Source organism: Neophocaena asiaeorientalis, unplaced genomic scaffold (assembly GCF_003031525.2).
Source record: "Neophocaena asiaeorientalis asiaeorientalis breed wild unplaced genomic scaffold, Neophocaena_asiaeorientalis_V1.1 scaffold46, whole genome shotgun sequence".
Taxonomy (NCBI): domain Eukaryota; kingdom Metazoa; phylum Chordata; class Mammalia; order Artiodactyla; family Phocoenidae; genus Neophocaena; species Neophocaena asiaeorientalis.
The window spans coordinates 9,719,476-9,738,137 of NW_020175393.1; the positions used below are offsets into that span (position 1 = coordinate 9,719,476).

General features: G+C 57.3%; 1 protein-coding gene across 1 annotated transcript in view; it reads left to right on the forward strand.

Annotated features, from left to right (window-relative positions):
* The window catches only part of TTBK1 (tau tubulin kinase 1), a 35,474-nt gene that overhangs the window by 470 nt on the left and 16,342 nt on the right, over positions 1-18,662 (forward strand). The window contains exons 2-12 of the mRNA XM_024766206.1: positions 4,555-4,702; positions 4,950-5,054; positions 5,327-5,442; positions 6,233-6,337; positions 6,773-6,838; positions 7,288-7,380; positions 7,465-7,590; positions 8,881-9,035; positions 9,969-10,200; positions 10,435-10,613; positions 13,651-14,212. Coding sequence (XP_024621974.1) covers positions 4,555-4,702; positions 4,950-5,054; positions 5,327-5,442; positions 6,233-6,337; positions 6,773-6,838; positions 7,288-7,380; positions 7,465-7,590; positions 8,881-9,035; positions 9,969-10,200; positions 10,435-10,613; positions 13,651-14,212 — 1,887 coding nt within the window. The remainder of the gene's footprint in view (positions 1-4,554; positions 4,703-4,949; positions 5,055-5,326; positions 5,443-6,232; positions 6,338-6,772; positions 6,839-7,287; positions 7,381-7,464; positions 7,591-8,880; positions 9,036-9,968; positions 10,201-10,434; positions 10,614-13,650; positions 14,213-18,662) is intronic.

Here is an 18,662-nt window from a genome sequence, read left to right on the forward strand (position 1 = left end):
GAAGGGCAATGAGTGAGCCCCTCCTCTTCCGCAGAGGACAGAAAAGCTTGGGTTCGGGGAGAGAGGACCTGAAGGCGGCTCCCACCGCATCCGCACTCCATCTTCTCTATCCACCCTCCTCCCTTCACTGCTTCCTGCGGCAGGTGCAACATGCCGAGACTCCATCTCCCAGCGTGCCTTGCTCCTCCAGCCCAGGACTTCGGGCTGCTCGGTCTGCTGGGAGTTGTAGTCCGAGCCTCTTCAGGGCTTTGCCTCTCGGATGGGAGGGCGACACATGAGGGTCGAGGCAAAGGCAGTGTAGTGTATGTTGAGCGGAACCTATGAAAAATCAATCCCTGTCCCACCGCCCCCCTTTTCTTTCCGATGCTTGAGGGCACTCTGATGTCCTGTTTTTATGGGGGCAGGGTGATGTGGGGCAGAATTTGGGGTGACTGTGTGAGCTTGTGGGTCTGCATAGGGTGGGTGCTCGGCTCACCAGAGGTGCGGGGTTGAGAGGAGAGTGGGGCCTGGCTGCGGGCAGGTCTCCATGGCAACAACTACCCAGTGGGCAGGTCTCCTAGTGGCCAGGGAGAGGGGCAAAGGTGGCAACGTTGTCAGACATGTCTCTGGGACTGGAGGAGGTGAGGGATGGAGCTGGAGGAGCCCGAGAGCTGAGGGAAAGGGCTGTCTATGTCCCAGAGGGGGACTTCCTGAGGGGGAGAGGAATGGGACAGAAACTGGGAAAGGAGGAGCCAGGGCAGTAATCAAAGGCATGAGGGTCTGGCAAAGTGAGGCGTGTTCCTCCAAGACGCCACCCTCACCCCCTCCGGGTCCTGCTCAGGGCATAGTTTCTGGCAGATTGGAGGCAGGAGGACTTTTGCATTGAAGAGGTGAGAAAAAGAGGGTATTCACGCACATAGTGAAATTGGGTTAGAAATTTCCTGTGCTTTTTGAGGGAGGGGGTGGGAGATGAGTGGGGAGAGAAGTGGCAGGGGTGGAGGGGAAAGGGGCAAGCCCTCAGTCTCTGCCAGGTGACCTCGCTTTCCCCTCCCTCCCTGGACCCTGGAGAAATAGAGAGGGTGGGGTGCCAGATGCCTCCCCTCAGCCAGTCTCCACGAGGGACAGACAGGAGTGAGGCACAGCTCAGGAACCAAGAAAACTGCCCAGATGGGCTGTGCCAAGAGAAAATGAGGGTCCATGGCATTTGGTGGAGTATTTAAAAATAATAGCATTTTTTTCTTCTTGAGGGGTGCCCCTTAGAATCAGAACGTCAAAGTATAATAACAATAAAAACGTAGCATTTATTTTGAGTACTTACTGTGGCCGGGCGCTATGCAAAATGCCTTACATGCATTATCTCAACAACCTATGGAGTAGATACTGTTATTATCCCCGTTTCACAGTTGTGGAAACTGAGGCACAGGGATTAGCTAACTTGCCAAGTTCCCGTGACTAGTCGGTGGAACCAGGTTTGTCTGACTGCTGGGGCAACAGTCACTGAACTATGTTGCTTCCTAAGAATTAGCCCATCTGAGAATCAGGATCAGAGAACGGAGGGAGAGTTGTGACATATATTCTAGTCCAACTCTCATTTTACAGAAGGGGAAAAGCAGAAACTCACCCCAGTTCACCCAGAGCTGGGCCAAGAAACCTGGTTTCCTTTTTCCTAAGTGAATGCTAGTCCTATTGTGTCATGTTTCTTGAGGTCCTTCGGCAGGGGAGGGGGTCCGGAAAAAATTTAGGAGGGGAGGAATAGGGTCTGGTGCAGGGAGGTTGAGAGAACATTCCTGTCACTGGGCTGTGGGCAAAGCTCTTTTGTGACTTTCGTGGGCCTTGGGCACTTTTGCCCTTACCGGCCCCTTCCAACATAATAAAGTACTAAAGATTGCAATTGTATGACTGCATTGCTATAATGAGGAATAAATTAATACTATATAATAAAATTTTTTTGACCTAAAAGTTCATTTCCCCCTTCTGATTGTAAGAGAAATGAAAACATTTTCATGGCCTCCTAAAAGTATTATTAGGGTGCTTGCAGTACTCCCCTGCCCCCAGAGGTTCTGTAAAGGGTGGGTGGGGGGTGAGGAAGGAACTAAGGAAAGAGAAATAGACTCTGTTTGGAAGTGGAGGTGGTAGAGAAATACCCTTTGGCATCCTGGGAAATTGGACAGTAGGTGTCAGAAATGTCTTGGGTGCCCCGAGCCCTCCTTACCATCTCCAGCAAGGATTTTGGAGCCTGGCAGATCTGGCCTTGAATCTCAGCACTCACACTGTTAATCACAGTATAGTCAATGGTTCCTATTATTTCAGTTAAGACTGTGGGTTCTGCATCAGATTCCCTGGGTTTAAGTGAAACCCGGCTTTGCAACTTACTAGCGGTGTGAACTGGGGCAAGGTACTTAACTCTCTGTGCCTAAGTTTTCCTTTTGTGCAAAATGACAACTCCTGTGACCTTCCATACCTGTGTTGCTGGGAGCCTCTGGGGATGAGCTGAGATGATGTCTGTGAGTCTGGAGCACAGAAAACGAGGTGTTTCCTCCACGTTCCCACAAAGAAAACCGTAAAGGAATCTAGAAGATACTAGAATCTCCCCTGAGTTTCACGTTCCCAGAGGAAGACATGCCATTGCTTCCCTTGAGTCTGCATCTGTCTTCCCCTGTTCTGAAATTCTGCTAGAAGTCTGACCTTAACTTTCATCTCAAGTAGAGAGGGACCCCGGTTTCTCACTGTTCTTCCTCCCTCCTCTTTCCTGGGCACAAGAACCCAACCAGCCTTCCACTTGTCTTCCAAATCTTCCCTTCATCCTTCTCTCTTTTTCTAGAGTGTTTACAACTGTAACCTGCTAGGAACTCGCAGTCCTCAGCTCTGCCCTGCCCCCTATCTCTTGCCATTCCCATGTTTCAACCACCATTAAACATTTATTGGGCATCCGCGTGCTGAATAAATGCCAAGGGGCGGGCTCAGATGCAGGAGGCTTAGAGTCAGGAGTTTACAGATGCTCAGAGCAGCCTCCGTCCAATCATGAGCAAGCCCAGCTGCGGCTGGCACGTTACAAGCCGACAGGATACAACTGAGGACTCTGGAAGAGGTCAGGCCACCCATGGGTGGGGTGCTCCCTGGGGAGGGGAGAATTGAACTGTTTAGCTTTTTTTTTTTTTTTCTGTTGAGGCATTTTCTTTGCACAGACGTGTTACATCCCTAGAAAAAGAATCCCGGGATTTTCCCTCCTGTGTTTTTTCATCTTGCTTCCTCACGGTTCATGATGCCAGCTGAGGTTATCAGTACAATGAAACCACACTGACGGGACGGAAGCAGATTATTCTGCCATTTTTCTAGCTCTGTGAGCTGCACATCAAATCCGGGGCTGATCACTCTACACTTGTTTAGCCTGCCTGTGAGGTTCACAATAATTTTCCCAGCTCTGTGAGCATCAGTGATTTCAAACTCGCCAGTGTAACCATGCTTCAGCATCCCAGTTAGAAACTGGACGGTGACTTTGGAGCACAGCCTAATAAGAACCTGGCATTTGCCTCACTTTTGTTGATGCTGTTGAGAGCATCAGCCGGGACCTTTGTGCGCACCATTATGACGACACGGAAAGATGGCGGAAAGAGGTGTACATCTTTCTTAAGCCAAATGAGTCCCAACTTAGAACTGTCTCCCCATCATTGCCAGCAGCACCCTCACTCTCCAAGACCCCTGGGCCCCTGACTTAATCCCGCCCCATAACTCAGCTTTGCTCATCTCCCCTGGCCAATTCGTCCTCTGTCACAGTTCTCCCCTCTGCCTTTTCTCACTGCCTGCCCAGAACATCAGAGCTCCACTGCAATGCTCCCTGGGAACACACAGAGTCTCTGCAAACCTCCATCCCCACCATGTTCCCCTGGACAGGAGGCTTACCCTGGTTTTGGGCATCTGACCTGGGGCCTCGGGAGTGATGTGAGCTTCAGCAGGGGGCCTGGGCAGAGAACACCCTTTGCTGAGTCCCCTCCCCCGAACACTTCCCTCTAAATGCTCTCTGCCCCTGGTGTCATCTTTCAGGAGACTGCCAACCCCAGGAAGGGCTGGCCTCCCTGGGGGAGGGACCCACCTGAAGCTGCAAGGTTCTGGAAATTAGTTTCGCTTCTGGATGGAGGCTGCTCAGTCTAGGTGGGGGAAGGGGGGAGCGTGATATTTATTGACCTTAAAAGGCTCACGATGGCCCATTATCTCTTCAGAATCCTGCATCGGCTTGTCTCCTTGTCTCTGTGGAGTCTCAGGTCTCATAACTTTCCCACTGCCCACTCTGACATCTAGCCCCATGCGTGTGTGTGTGTGTGTGTGTGCGTGTGTGCGTGTGTGTGTGTGTGTGTCTGTGAATAGTTGTACACCCATGGACTGAGCTCTCTGTCTCCAGCACTAGGAGAGGAGGTGGGAGCACGGGTGGGTGGGGTGAAGAAGGGAGCCACGGGGTCCTCCCCTTCAAGGACAGCCCCTGTCCCCATCAGTGAAGGATGTGACCCAGTAATGAGTGGGGTGAGGAGCTGTTCAGCCTGATCCCTGTGTCCCCTACTCCCCTTTCACCCATCTCTGTAGCTCAAAAAGATCGGGGGCGGGGGCTTTGGTGAGATCTACGAGGCCATGGACCTGCTGACCAGGGAGAACGTGGCCCTGAAGGTGGAGTCGGCCCAGCAGCCCAAGCAGGTCCTCAAGATGGAGGTGGCTGTTCTCAAAAAGCTGCAAGGTGTGGGTCCAGGGCAAGATGGGAGGGAAGAGGTGATGGAGCCAGGGGCTGAGAGGTGATGGGCGAGGGGATGTGGGAACAGAGTCCAAGAGTGATGATGGGCCTAAGGGCAGGGGGAGGTGGGAGAAGTGGCCATGGGGCCAGGGCTGGGGGAACCAGGAATCAAGAGTGCACGGGAAGCCCACCTTAGGGCTGGGAGTGAGGAAGAAGGAGTAGGAGTTGGGAGACCCCTGTCTGTATCCCTCAGGGAAAGACCACGTGTGCAGGTTCATCGGCTGTGGCCGCAACGAGAAGTTTAACTACGTAGTGATGCAGCTCCAGGTGAGTCCCCGCGGCCTGTCCTCCCTTCACCCTCCCCCAGGAGCTCCGGTGGTGACTCCTGGGGTGGGACGGAGACTGTGGCCCTGGGAGGAATGGGGAGTGGGCGCAAGCCTTTGGGGCGAGGCTGAGAAGAGTGTCATGGCGGTGGTGGTCGCTCCAGGTGAGTCCCCGCGGCCCGTCCTCCCTTCACTCTCCCCCAGGAGCTCTGGTGGTGACTCCTGGGGTGGGATGGAGACTGTGGCCCTGGGAGGAATGGGGAGTGGGCGCAAGCCTTTGGGGCGAGGCTGGGAAGAGTGTCATGGAGCAGCCAGCCTCGAGGCACCTTCACGCTGAGCACCACTCTGCGGCTGGGCAAGCAGATCCTGGAGTCCATCGAGGCCATCCACTCCGTGGGCTTCCTGCACCGTGATATCAAGCCGGTGAGGGCTGCCCCCTCCTCTGAAGCACACACCCCACCTCCTCTCCTTCCCTGGGTCCCCTGGTTTCTTCTCCAGAGCAGTGGTTGGGTGGGGACAGCCTCTTCTACCTGTCCCCTCCTCCTGCGCTCCATCCCAAGTTCCAACTCTTCCTCTCCCCTGCCTCTCAGGAGCACCCCTGCCTGCCCCTTGGGCGTGCCGGTGTCCTCCTCTCTTTTCTCTTCTCTTCCCTTTTCTCACCCCGACCTGAATAGTCCTTGAACCTGGAAAGGTGAAGGGGTTGGGGAAGGATGGAAGGACTGAAGAAGGAAGGGTGACGAGGGGCTGGGGCTTGGTAAGAGATTCCAAGTAGCTGATTTTGTAACATCTTGGATCTTGGTGCTTGGACCCAATTTAAAGTGGTGAAAACTGAGGCCCAGAAAGGTTGGTTGAATGGCCCAAGGTCACACAGCAAGAACAATGCTGGTCTCCTGATGCCTCAGAGCAGGACAGTTACACTAAGCCACACAGCCCTGCTGGGAGTTCCAAGGATTCGGAGCCAGGTGACCTTGGCTGGGTCACCTCTTGCTGTGTGATCTTGGAGAAGCCTGCAGTTTGCCCTCAGTTTCCTCCTATCTAAAACGAGCATAATCACACCTGCCCCTCAGATAAGGTCTGTGACCTGCTGTACATACTGATGTTTTACTCTCACGTGAGTGTATGTGGGGTGGAAGGCCCCTCACCAGAGCTGTTTCTTGGTGTCCCCTGAGGTGGGCCTGGAGCCCCAAAATTCACAGCTACTGTCTTCCCCCAGTCAAACTTTGCCATGGGCAGGCTGCCCTCCACCTACAGAAAGTGCTACATGTTGGATTTTGGGCTGGCCCGGCAGTACACCAACACCACGGGGGACGTTCGGCCTGTGAGTACCGCCGCTCACGGGAATCCTGGCATCCTCGCCCCACCCCCTGATCTGGGGACCCTTCACCAGTTTTCCCTGCAGCTGCCTAGACAGGCCTGGCCTTGTGTTCAGTGTCACCCAGTGCTGGGTCCACAATCGGCCTGTCCCCCTCTCCCCCTTGGCCTGGGTGGATGCCACTTCCACACCCTGTGGTCTGCCTGGTCAAGGGCAGACGCAGGGGCAGTGAGCAGGGTCGGGAGACGGGTTTAGGACTGGGCTTGGTGTGTCAGGTTGCTCCTGACCAGGCCGACTCAGGAGTGCGGTGGGGGGGTGGGTGATGGGGGAGGAGGCAGTCAGGGCTAAAGTAGGCAGAATTAGGCTTGGTAAGCAGGGTTGAGATGTGGCCGAGGTCAGGGGCAGTGGGTGACGTTCCTGGTGGTGTCCTCCCCTCTGCAGCCTCGGAATGTGGCCGGGTTTCGCGGGACTGTTCGCTATGCCTCGGTCAATGCTCACAAGAACCGGGTGAGTGGCAGGGCGGGACTGAGGGATGTGGGGACGGTAAGGGCAGAGGTCAGGGGCAGAATATGCTGCTGAGGAAGAGAGCAGGGCAGGCAGCTGTGATGGGAGGTGGGGAGAGGAGTGCAGGGCAGGGGCTGGAAGATGCCCCTCCAGAGATCCTGATTGGAAGAGGGCTCGGCGGGCGTCTCCCCTTGATGTCACCTTCTTCCTTGTATTGGGGATCCCCTCCTCTCTGTCCCCACCACAAATCTCTGTGGATGAGAAAGCACACACGGAGCTTTGGACTGTGGGATTCTGTGTGTTGGCGGGTCAGGAATGGAGCCGTGGCTTCAGGGAGACCCCAGCTCTGCCCATAGGCACCCTGACTGGTGTCCCTCAGTGAAGGGTCAGCCTCCACTCCCAGGGAAGGACCTGAGAGCCACGGGTGACCCCCTCCCTGCTCCCACCCCCAGGAGATGGGCCGCCACGATGACCTGTGGTCCCTCTTCTACATGCTTGTGGAGTTTGCAGTGGGTCAGCTGCCTTGGAGGAAGATCAAGGACAAGGTGAGGGCGGTGCAGCTGGTCTGAGGGCAGGGAGGGCGTGTGGGGCAGCTGGGGCTGCATCTCCCAGTGCCCGCTTGTCTCCAGGAGCAGGTGGGGATGATCAAGGAGAAGTACGAGCACCGGATGCTACTGAAGCACATGCCCTCCGAGTTCCACCTTTTCCTGGACCACATCGCCAGCCTCGACTATTTCACCAAGCCCGATTACCAGGTGGGAGCCTGCCTGCCTGCTCCTGCGCCCCCGACGCCTCTCTATTGGTGACTGTCTCCAGCGCCACCCATCCTGCTGAGGCCCTGCGCCCCTGCCGGCTTGGCCCTGAGCACCTCCCCCGGTCTTCCAACCACACGAAAGAAACTGTTGTGTGCTCTTGTAAACAGTAGTCACAGCTAAGATTTATCAAGAGCTCACCCTGTTCTCAGAACTTTTCCTGCATTAACTCATTTAAGCTTTAAAACAAGCCTTTGGTGATACTGCGTGTTCTTTATGTTATTATTCCAGCACTTAACAATTAGTGAAGCCAAGTGCTTTCAAGGACTTTACACTGAAACTCTGCAGGAGGCCAAGTGGGCTGATTATCCCCATCTCATAGATGAGGAAACTGAGGCCTGACAGCCTGGTTAGGAGCAGGGCAGGGCTCAGGCACATCTGACTCCAAGTCCAGTGCTCTTTCCAAGGCGCCATCACTACACCCCTATGGGACCCACTGATCAGAGAATGTTCTGCCCAGGATCCACTATGTGTGAGGCAGGGCTACACACAGCAGGGAGCACAGATAGTGTCAGGCTCGCAGTGAAGGGGGTCCTGCTAGCAGAGAGAACCCTCTGGAGAGAGCTAAGTCAGAAGTGGGAAGGTCTGTGGGGCCGCCACCTCCTGAACCCAGGGACCCAGTTGTTGGCAGAGGTCCCTTACTCGGGCAGTGGGAGGCCAAGCCCCCCAGGCCTAGCTCAGCCTCATGGGTTCCCCCAGACCGCACAGCTTCGAGCACACCCTGTGCTGGGCCCTGGGCTGGCTGCTAGAAATGTAGAGGTGGCAGATAGGCCTGTGAACAATTCAAACCGCTGCTCTGTGCCCAGTTGTGTGGGCGGGGTATTCAGGGAAGGCTTCAGAGTGGAGAAGACAGTGGGAAAGGCACTGCAGGCTGAGGAAGCAGCCTGTGCAGAGGCATGACCCCAGGTGGTGGGTTTGGGAAACTACTGCTGCTGCTTCTGCTGAGATGGTGGTGATGGCAGAGGAGGCTGGGGCGGGAAATCAGGGGACAGATCTCCAAGGGCTTGTGTCCAGCCAGTGGAGCTTAAGTCAAGATGATAATTTGCATGCTGATTTGCATACTTTGTGCATGTTTTCATTTAAAATCAATGTGCCCTTCTTTCAATGCCCCCTTGTGGCCCATCCCTGTCCTGGAAGGCCCCTCTCTTCCCCCTGCAATCCCAGCAACTGCCCCCTCCTCCTGGCTAGCCCCTGGGTCACCTCTCTGTCCTCCCGCCACCCCCATCCCTGCAGTTGATCATGTCAGTGTTTGAGAACAGCATGAAGGAGCGGGGCATCGCGGAGAACGAGGCCTTTGACTGGGAGAAGGCGGGCAATGACGCCCTCCTGTCCACGAGCACCTCCACCCCGCCCCAGCAGAACACCCGGCAGACGGCAGCCATGTTTGGGTGAGTCTTGAGAGGGGCGACGGGGGGCAGATGACCCCTGCCCCGAGGTGTCACCTGAGAAGCCAGTCCTCTCCTCCTCTTCCCACCTGGACACACCTGGCTGTCTCTCCTGTTCTTGGTGCTCAGAAGCAGGGTTCTTGAATCCCAGGAAACTCTGCTACATCTCTCCCTTCAATCTGGAGATGGAGGGGGCATCCTTATTTGGAGTTCTTGACCTTACTGGGGAGCAGGGAGCCCTGAGTGAGATTCCCCCAGCGCCACAGTCTGTCTGTTTCTTGGTGGTCACACGCATCCATTCAGGGAACAGGTCTTGAGCCCTGGCACCAGGCCCTGTGGGGGCTCAGAGAAGAGATGTGCAGCCCCTGCCCTCCGAGCACTCTTAGTTGAGTCTGGGCTGTTTGTAATCGATGGGTCAGCGATTTCAGATCTAACTGAAAAGCACAAAGATAGAGTGGCCCAGGGAGGGGCCAGAGTGAGAAGGGCTCCCCACCCAGCCCTAGGGGTGAGCCAGGGGACACACTGCGGAGACTCCACAGGACTTGCCAGCACGTGAGGTGCCGGGTCTGTAAAGATATTGATCCAGGAACTCCAAAGTGATTCTTTCTTTAGACCCATTTCCTAGTCTCAAGGAAGCCAGCCAGCGAAATGTAGTGGGGAGCTGGCAGGGCCGGAGAGCATCGAGATCTCCTAAATAAACGGAGCCAGGTGGTGCTGTAATTGCCCTCCAGCCCTCTGACCACCTGAGCCACCTGACGGTGGTCTGGTCCCAGAGGGTTTGCAAGCCAGGGATGGAGATGGGCCTACGGACGCCCCGACCCTGCCAGACCTTGCCTGTGCCCACTCTCATGGGTGGTGGGTGGTCTCCAGGGCCTGTGCTAGAGGAGACGGCACCCCCCGCCAGCCTTGCCCACGGCCTCCTCCTGGCCTCCACAGGGTGGTCAACGTGACGCCGGTGCCCGGCGACCTGCTCCGGGAAAACACTGAGGATGTGCTGCAGGGCGAACACCTGAGTGACCAGGAGAACGCACCTCCGATCCTGCCGGGGCGGCCCCCCGAGGGGCCGGGCTCCGGCCCCCACCTCGCCCCCCACCCCGGGGGTCCTGAGGCTGAAGTCTGGGAGGAGACAGATGTCAACCGGAACAAACTCCGGATCAACGTTGGCAAAGTAACTGCAGCTGCGGAGGGGGACGCGGGTGGCCTTCCCCCTCCCACCTTGCTCCCCACCTGTGGGCCCCTCTCCCCAGCCGCCTGCCTGCTCGCCCTGCCTCCCTGGCCCGGCCCCATCCCAGGATCACCGGCATCCCAGTGCTCGGACCTCCCTCTCTCTCCTTCACCCCAGAAAACCACCTGCCCACAGCTGCCCTGTCAGCCCCACTCATGGAGCTCCCCTGCCCTGCAGACCCCCTGTGTGGTGGAGGAGGAGCAGAGCCGAGTTGCGGGGCTCCCCGGATCCCCGGTGCGTGCCCCCCCAGACTCACCGACAACCCCAGTCCGTTCTCTGCACTACCGGAGGGTCAACAGCCCCGAGTCGGAGAGGCTGTCCACGGCGGATGGGCGGGTGGAACTGCATGAGAGGAGGTGGGTCTGGAGCCAGGGGGATGGTCAGGGGCCCCTGGTCCCCTCCACCTTCACACGGCTGGTCTGGAGGAAAGTTCAGATTCCAGGCAGAGGTGGGGGGACCTTGGAAGCGTTAAGAGGGTTCTACTTGGGTCTGGGGTCAGATTCAGTTAGAGTCAGTGACCAGCCTGGAGAGGGGGTGGGGCATGCAGAGGGCCCGGCTCAGACTGCAGAGGGGCGTGGGGCTGGAGGAAGGTGTAGGAGGAGGTGAGAGCTGAGATGTAGGTGGGCGTGCTTCCAGAACCTCTTTCCCTGGGGACTAATCACAGATGCCTCAGAGCAGCTGGGGCCTTCTCCAGGCCCCTCCCCCTTCAGCTCTGGGGGAGGGGCCTGGAGAAGGGTTCGGGGAGTGCCTGAGGAGAAGACAGACCAAGTTTTGGGGGTCAGGCCGCAGGGATCTGAATGTCAAGGAGGGACCTGGTTGGTGGGTGGCAGTGTTGGAGAGTTTAGAGTTAAGGTGAGCCTTTAGGATAGGGGATGAGAGGGCGGCTGGTTGACCTTGGGTGGCTGATGGCCGCTAGGGACCAGGGTCCCATCCTCACCTTAGATCTGATGGGTGGGGCAACCTCGGGTGGGAGACATGACCCCACCTCCCTTGGCTCTGGGTGGGGCTTTACCTCACAGCAAGGCTGAGGCCTTCTCTGCACCAGGAAAGAGGTCTCTTCCTGGGGCACAGCCCTGGGGTAGGAGGTCCCTGCCTCCTCCTGCCCCACTTCAGCCAGAAACCCCCCTCTGGACTCTGCCCCAAACTGCACGCCCCCTCTGGGATGGGCACAGTGCCCCTCTGGGGTGTGGAGACACCCGAGTCAGGGCAGCCCTGGGCCAATCCCTGTGGCGCCCCCAGGACAAAGAGACGCAGGCCCTGTCCGGAGGGAGCCGACAGCCCTCACACACACACTCACACACACACACTACACTCCCACGCACACTCTCACACTCACGTCCACACACACACACACCTTCACACATCCACCGCACTCACACTGTCACAGGTTGAACTACCCGGGCCAGAAGACCACATTTTCATCCATGGTCACCCAGAGGGTTCAGGAAACAGGGAGGAGTCAGGAGGGGCAGTTTGGAAGGGATACGAGTGGAGAAGGGAGGTGGGAAATGCCCTGAGCAAAGACAGTCCTGAAGAGCACATTGGTTTGGTTCAGACTGAACCCTTGTTTCAGGGATGCTGGGGAGAGGAGAGGGCTGAGGAGAGATTTTCTGGAAGGTTCAGGATCTCAGGCAGGGCAAAAGCGTTTGGGGTGCTCTGGGGCACTTGGGAGCAGGAGAACCTATGAAGCTGGTGAGATCAGGGTGTCCCACCTCCCTGCTTTCGTCAATTCCCACTCCCCCCACAATCTTCGGCCCCTCTCTTCCTCTGGCTTCCTTTCTCCTTCACATCTATTTAAACAAACCATGCTCTTGGGAAAGGAAGTGACATTAGCCACTTACATGGGAGTATGAATGTAAGACCTGGGTGACCTCCCTCCGGGGGTTTTATTTTAAGCCATATGAACAAATTGATAAAAATGGTGTGCAGATTAGAGTTGGCAGGTCCCACACAGGCTGGGGTACGAGGATGTTGAGAAAGCCCCACAGGAGGCTTTGATCTTTCACCCTTCCCCTCACAGGCTCGATGCAGGGGGGAGGATGGCAGTCCGCCCCCTGTCCACAGCCTGAGTGTGAGTGAGGCCTCCGTGGTTCTCAGGGGGGCACCCTGGCATCTGGGAGAGGACAATTCTTCCTTGTATAGCATCCTACAACCAGGAATACCCTCACCTTGGGGCTGGTACTCCCCAGTTGAGAACCTCTGCAAGTAACGTGAGATTCACAGCACAGGTTAAGATAACGATGGAAGAGATGTCCCCAGGTAGGATCCGGGTCCCAGAAGCAAAGGTCAGAAGGGACCCAGCCCCTGCCTGGCAGAACTCGCAGTCTCCTGGGGTGGCAGATTCGTAAACATACACATGCTCCTCTCTGTGATGAGAGGGGACACAGGCAGCGCTGGAAAGGCAAATTAACCCCCATCAATGCAGGAGGGAACAGCTCCCTGCAGGAGGTGACATCGAGCTGGGGTGGACAGCAAAGCGTGGGAGGACAGTCTGTGTGTGGGGAGTGGCATTCGTAAAGGCACAGAGGTGTGAGCAATTTGTGGAAAAGCAAATGAATTTGAGATGGGTCTGGCTAGGGGAAGGGGGAAATGGGGCCTTTGGCTGGCCGTCAGGGGCCTTGAATGCCAAACTAAGGCATGCGGACTTTGTCCTGGGCTGGGAGTCACTGGAGTTTGCTGGAGGTGGTGAAACCAGCCAGGTAGGCTTGAAGGGTGGTGGTAAAAGAGGCTAGAAAACCATCAGCAAACTCGAGGGCCAGGTGGGTGTGTTTGCCCTGGATGTAGCGGGGAGAGCTCGCGTTGGATGGGAGCCCTAGCTGGGCAAACATCAAATTGCCTTTAGGAAAATCAGAAGATCCAGTTTCCTGGGCGTGGTTTGGAGGACAGTGTTCCTTGGGCACAGGAACCAGATTTTACTTTTTGCCTGTTTAGATTCCTGGAACACAGTAGGCATTCAAAAATGTGTGTTGGGGCTTCCCTGGTGGTGCAGTGGTTGAGAGTCCGCCTGCCGATGCATGGGACGCGGGTTTGTGCCCCGGTCCGGGAATATCCCACATGCCGCGGAGCAGCTGGGCCCGTGAGCCATGGCCGCTGAGCCTGCGCATCTGGAGACTGTGCTTCACAACGGGAGAGGCCACGACAGTGAGAGGCCCGCGTACTGCAAAAAAAAAAAAAAAATTGTGTGTTGAATGAATGACTAAATGAATGAATGAGATCTTTGCAGGGACTGAGGTTGGAGGGTGGCAACCCAGGATGTGGCTGAGCCTGGCCCAGGGTGGGAGAAGTGCAGTGGTCAGGGGGTCTCAGGCATCAGCTTCCACCTTACCACCTCCTTGGCGTCCTTGTGGGTCCAGAGAGGCTGGGCACTGAGCCCCACGTTGGGTGGCTTTGCAGGTCACGAATGGATCTGCCCGGCTCACCCTCGCGCCAGGCCTGTTCCTCGCAGCCGGCCCAGATGCTGTCAGTGGACACGGGCCACGCCGACCGGCAGGCTAGCGGCCGCATGGACGTGTCAGCCTCCGTGGAACAGGAGGCCCTGAGCAATGCCTTCCGCTCGGTGCCGCTGGCCGAGGAGGAGGACTTCGACAGCAAGGAGTGGGTCATCATTGACAAGGAGACAGAGCTGAAGGACTTCCCCCCGGGGGCTGAGCCTAGTACGTCGGGCACCACGGACGAGGAGCCTGAGGAGCTGCGGCCGCTGCCCGAGGAGGGCGAGGAGCGTCGGCGGCCAGGGCCGGAGCCCGCCGTCCGGCCCCGGGGACGCGGCATGCACGCACTGGCCGAGGAGGACCTGCGGCTGACGCCGGCTCAGCCCCTGCCACCCCAGCTGAACCAGGCCGATGGCCGGTCAGAGACATCACAGCCCCCCACTCCCGGCAGCCCTTCCCACTCGCCCCTGCACTCTGGACCCCGCCCTCGACGGAGAGAGTCGGATCCCACGGGCCCTCAGAGACAGGTAAGGTTGGGCTTGCACCCCACTCCCCACGCCCGACGCCCGCAGTCCTGGCACGTAGCCGGGGGTGCTCCTGTGTGCTCCCTGGGAGCTGCCGACTAGCACCAAACTGTTGCAGCTCTGATGAAGGGAGACAGGCTTAAGGGTCTGAAACCAAGCTTATGGGGGCAGCAAGGCTTCCCAGAGGAAGTACCTCCCGGGTCTGAGTTGAGTCTTGCATTCTGGGTGGTGTCAGCCAGGTGACATAGCGGGAGAAGGACCTCCCAGGCCAAGGGGACAGGGTGTGCAAAGGCCCAGAGGCGGCCATCGGAAAGCACTGCTCTACTTGTACTTCGCAGCACATGAGGCTGTGAGGTGGGTCCTGGTGCCCTGTCTGGGAGGGCCTTGGGGTTGGGGCTGGATTCTGAAGGCTTGGTGAGCCACCGCAGGCTTTTAAACAGGGGTGCGGCATGATGACATTGGTACTTTTGAAGGATCCCTCTGGCTGCTGTGTGGAAAATGGATTGAAGGGGCACAAAACTCTCAGCAGGAAGGCCACATGGCGGGTGCCAGTGGGAGAGTGCCCTGGTGGCTTGGACCAGGGTGGGGACTTTGGATTCGGGGCAAGGTGGATGCAGCCGAGAGGTGTCGGGTGAGGACTGAGGGAGCTGTGACGGAGCAGAGGGGTTCTCCACTGACGCCCAGTGTTCTGGGTGGGTGGCGGTGCCGTCACTGAGTGGCTTTAAAAGGAGTATCGCCTCAGCTTTGGATGCAATGACCTCGTGGTACCTGTGGGATGTCCACTGTGAAGGCATCAGTGCTCAGGAGAGAGATCTCGGCAGGAGATATGGACTGGGGGGTCTTGTAGTCCACAGGAGTGGATGATGTCACTCAAGAGGACACCCGAGAGGGTGGGGAGAGCCAAGGGTGAAGGCAGAGCTGGGAGGGGGGAGGTGAAAAGAAAGGGAGCCCTTGCAAACGAGTGAGCTGAAGGGGTCAGAGCGTGGAACACCTGGGGAGAGGGCTCCTGGAAGTCAGCGAAGGAGCTGCTGAAAGAGGGTGAGGGTGGCAGGGGATGTCCTGTGGTCAGGGCAGGCTCCATGCGGGGGGTGAACCCTGAGGACCAGGACGCTCAGACAGTGATGGGGAGAAAAGGAGCCCGGGCAGCAGGGACCCTAAACTGGGCACAGGGGCGGGCATGCTGGGGGCCCTGGGTGGACCCGGTCAGACTGCCATGGCACCTTCTCGTGTGGGAGGACTGGGGGACAAGGCAGGACTGGCAGGGAGGGGCCAGATGGTGGTTGAATCATAAATGCCAGGGGGAGGGCCCGCAGCACGTCTCATGGTATTTTCTTCTGGCAAACATGGGGTGCCAGAACAGGCAGCAGGCCACTGGCCTGGCCTGGCTTCTCTGTGTGGGGTAGAAGCTGACCTCTGATCCAGGAATATGGCTCCAGCACTCACCCTGGGTGTTGAATGGGGTCTGTGCTCCCTCAGAGGACTGGGGAGAGCAAGGAGGTGATGCTAGAGGGCTCAGGGGCTGTGCCGCGTTCCACTGGACTGTCCCATGTCGGGGGCATGCACGCAGAAGGCTCTGGGAGATGCCAGGTGCAGGGCTGGGGCCAGTTCGGCTGTGTGCTCAGAATCGGGAGGTCTGGCTGGGAGATCGCAGGTGCTCTGGAGAAGGCAGCTCCAAGTAGGGCTGTCTTTACGCCCTATCCCGGTGTGTAGAAGAGACAACCTCTGACCCAAGGTCCTGAGGAGTGTTCATCCTGACCTTGCCCTGGACACTGGAAAACTGGGGGCTCAAAAAGTGGGGACCATGAGCTTCCACCCAGAGAGGTCCTAGCCAGCCTGAGTTGGAGGCTCAGCTGTGGCAGGATGTGGGCAGCATGGCTGTGTTGCTGACCTGGACACTGTGCCCACCAGAACCAGCACTGGGAAGCAGGAGAGGGAGCAAGACCTGTCTGGGCTCCCTTGCTCCCCTCTCATTCACTCATGCATTCATTTATCACCTAGTCATTCCCTACTTACTGTGCTGGGGACCAGAGGCATCAGAGATCAGACACATAATAGGTCGTGCTCTTGGGACGTGCAGAGTGGAGGAAAGGAGACAGGGGGTGGTGGTGTGGGGTGGAGAGAAAGCCCAGAATTAAAATCAGGAGGCCGAGTTCTGGACCTGGGCTCATCCAGTCCCTTCCTGGTGACTGTAGGCCAACTGGGTCTCAGAGTTGGGGTGCTGAGCTATCTGGGAGGTTTTTCTCACCTTCAGATGCACCCCGCTTGTCCGAGGAGTCAGCCTCCCACTGGGGAATTCCAGCCAAGGGGGTGAGGAGAGATTTGGGGGAGCAGACTCAGGCCTGTCGTACAGTCAGTCTTGGGCTCAGGTCCTCCTCGTGACAAGGGTGGGCATTGCCTGTGTCAGTGAGCGATGAGTCGTGTGAGCCTGGAGGGGATGTTAGGTGTGTGCGGGCCTTGGTTTCCCCACAGTGCACAGCATTCTATGGCTGCGTGTGTGCCATGCAATGTCGGTGTCAGCTTACCCAAGAGTGTGCAGCGGTGTGTGGGCGTGTCCGTGTGTGTACACACGCATGTGGGTGCACATGTCAGAGTGTCTGTGTAGAGCGCGTAGTGGGTCTGCGAGTGTGTGGAGATCCAGGGAAGGCTAGAACGTCACAGCTGGCAGAGTAATCATCACAGTGATAGTTCTAATGAGGATGTAATAGCTGGCACTGCTCCCGAAATTCCATATTCTACATGCGTGTTCCTCACGATACCGTGCAGAGGCCATCCCCACTTACAAGGTAAGGAAACTGAGGCTCAGAGTAGCTAAGTCTTTAGCCCAGGGTCACCAGCTGCTAAGTGGTAGAAGCAGGATTTGAATCCAGGCAGCTGGCTCCAGGGCTGTGCCCGGAGCCACACAGTCTGAGGCCTGTGTGTTTAAGAGAGGAGCAAACACAGGCCAGAGAGAACAGATGACTTGTGCGGGATCAGAAAGAGCCTTTGTGTGTGTGTGTGTGTGTGTGTGTGTGTTGCATGCACACATGTGTGTGCGCCTGCTGGCTGGACTGTGGCAGCAGGTGTGCCTGTGGGCGTGTCATTGTGTGTGGTGCAGTCTCTGTGTGTGTCTGGGTGTGAGCACATGGGGCAGGACATGTCTTGGAGTATTTCAGTACAGCAGGGTGAAGCTGACTCCTTCCTTCGCCAAGGGCAGGGGAAGAGGGAGGAATGGACTGGCACATTTTTTCCTTCTTTTGGTCTAGAAAGAGTCCTGAGCCCAGCCTGGGTGGGGGATCCAAAGCTGGCTGCACCCTGGAATCACAGTTTGTGGAACTCCCCCCATCCTGTCATGTAACTAGATTAAGTGGCTCAGGGCAGGCAGGAAGTCTCTATAGGGACCCCACCCTGCCGCCTTTCTGCAAGGAAGCCCCTCCTAGTCCCAGCTCCGTCGGCTTGGTGTCTGACGTGTGAACTTCCTCCTAACAGCTCCTAAGATAGGAGCACCTGCAACTCTGTCACCTACCCCTGTGGGGAGCAGGGACGAGGATAACGTGGAACCAGGCAGTTTTAGAGCATCTATTGTTCTTTGGTGTGCATAGCATGGTACTTTAATTTTTTTCTTACACACACCTCGTTTTCTTCTCTCCGGAATTTACGGTGCAAATTAGAAGTGACCGGGAAAGCCAGGGCAGAGGAGAGAGCAGCAGACAGAGTGTGTGATTTGGGGGAGGGATGTTTACCCTCCTTCGCGGTTGTCTCTGGCTGATAACCCAGGGGGTCAACATTCCCTGAGTACATGGACATTTGTTTGGCAGCCCCTAGAGCATTTCCCTGCCACGTGTGCGAGGGGCTGGGGGACAAAGATGAATCGGAGCTCACAGTCAAGGGGGTGGGGTGGGGATGCAAAGGTGGAGACACGATGTTTACAGTCAAGGGACATAGGGAGATAACAGAGAACTTTCCTCTGATAGGAACAGGGAGCCAGCCTGCCTGGGAAGCTGGGGTGGCCTCAGAGACATGACACTTCAGTGGGGCACTGAGGACAGGGAGGTGGCCACAAGAAGTACCTGGCCTGAAAGGGCGGGAGCACGCTGGGATTAAATCCCTCTGGCAGCTGACCAAACTCTGGCTGAGATGCTGAACTTGAGCCACCCGCATGCGCTGCTAGAGGGACTGTGTGCAACTGCGGGTACCTCTGGCCCTCAGTATCCCCAGGTGGGCCTTGGACCCCTAACCCTCAGTGCAGACAGGACCGGTTCAGAAGGATCCTAGACTTGGCCACAAAGAAGCTGGAAGGGACAGCAGAGTGAGGGCAAAGACAATCCTACAGAATATTCTGTCTCCTCGCCTTTCTGCTGGAGGTTCCATGCCGGGTCCCTGGACCCCCATTCAGTGGCCTCAGGGGCCCCCTCCTCCTCAGCCCTCTAGCAGCTGGCCCAGCCAGTCCTCACTGGCCCCGCCTAAAGATATGTAA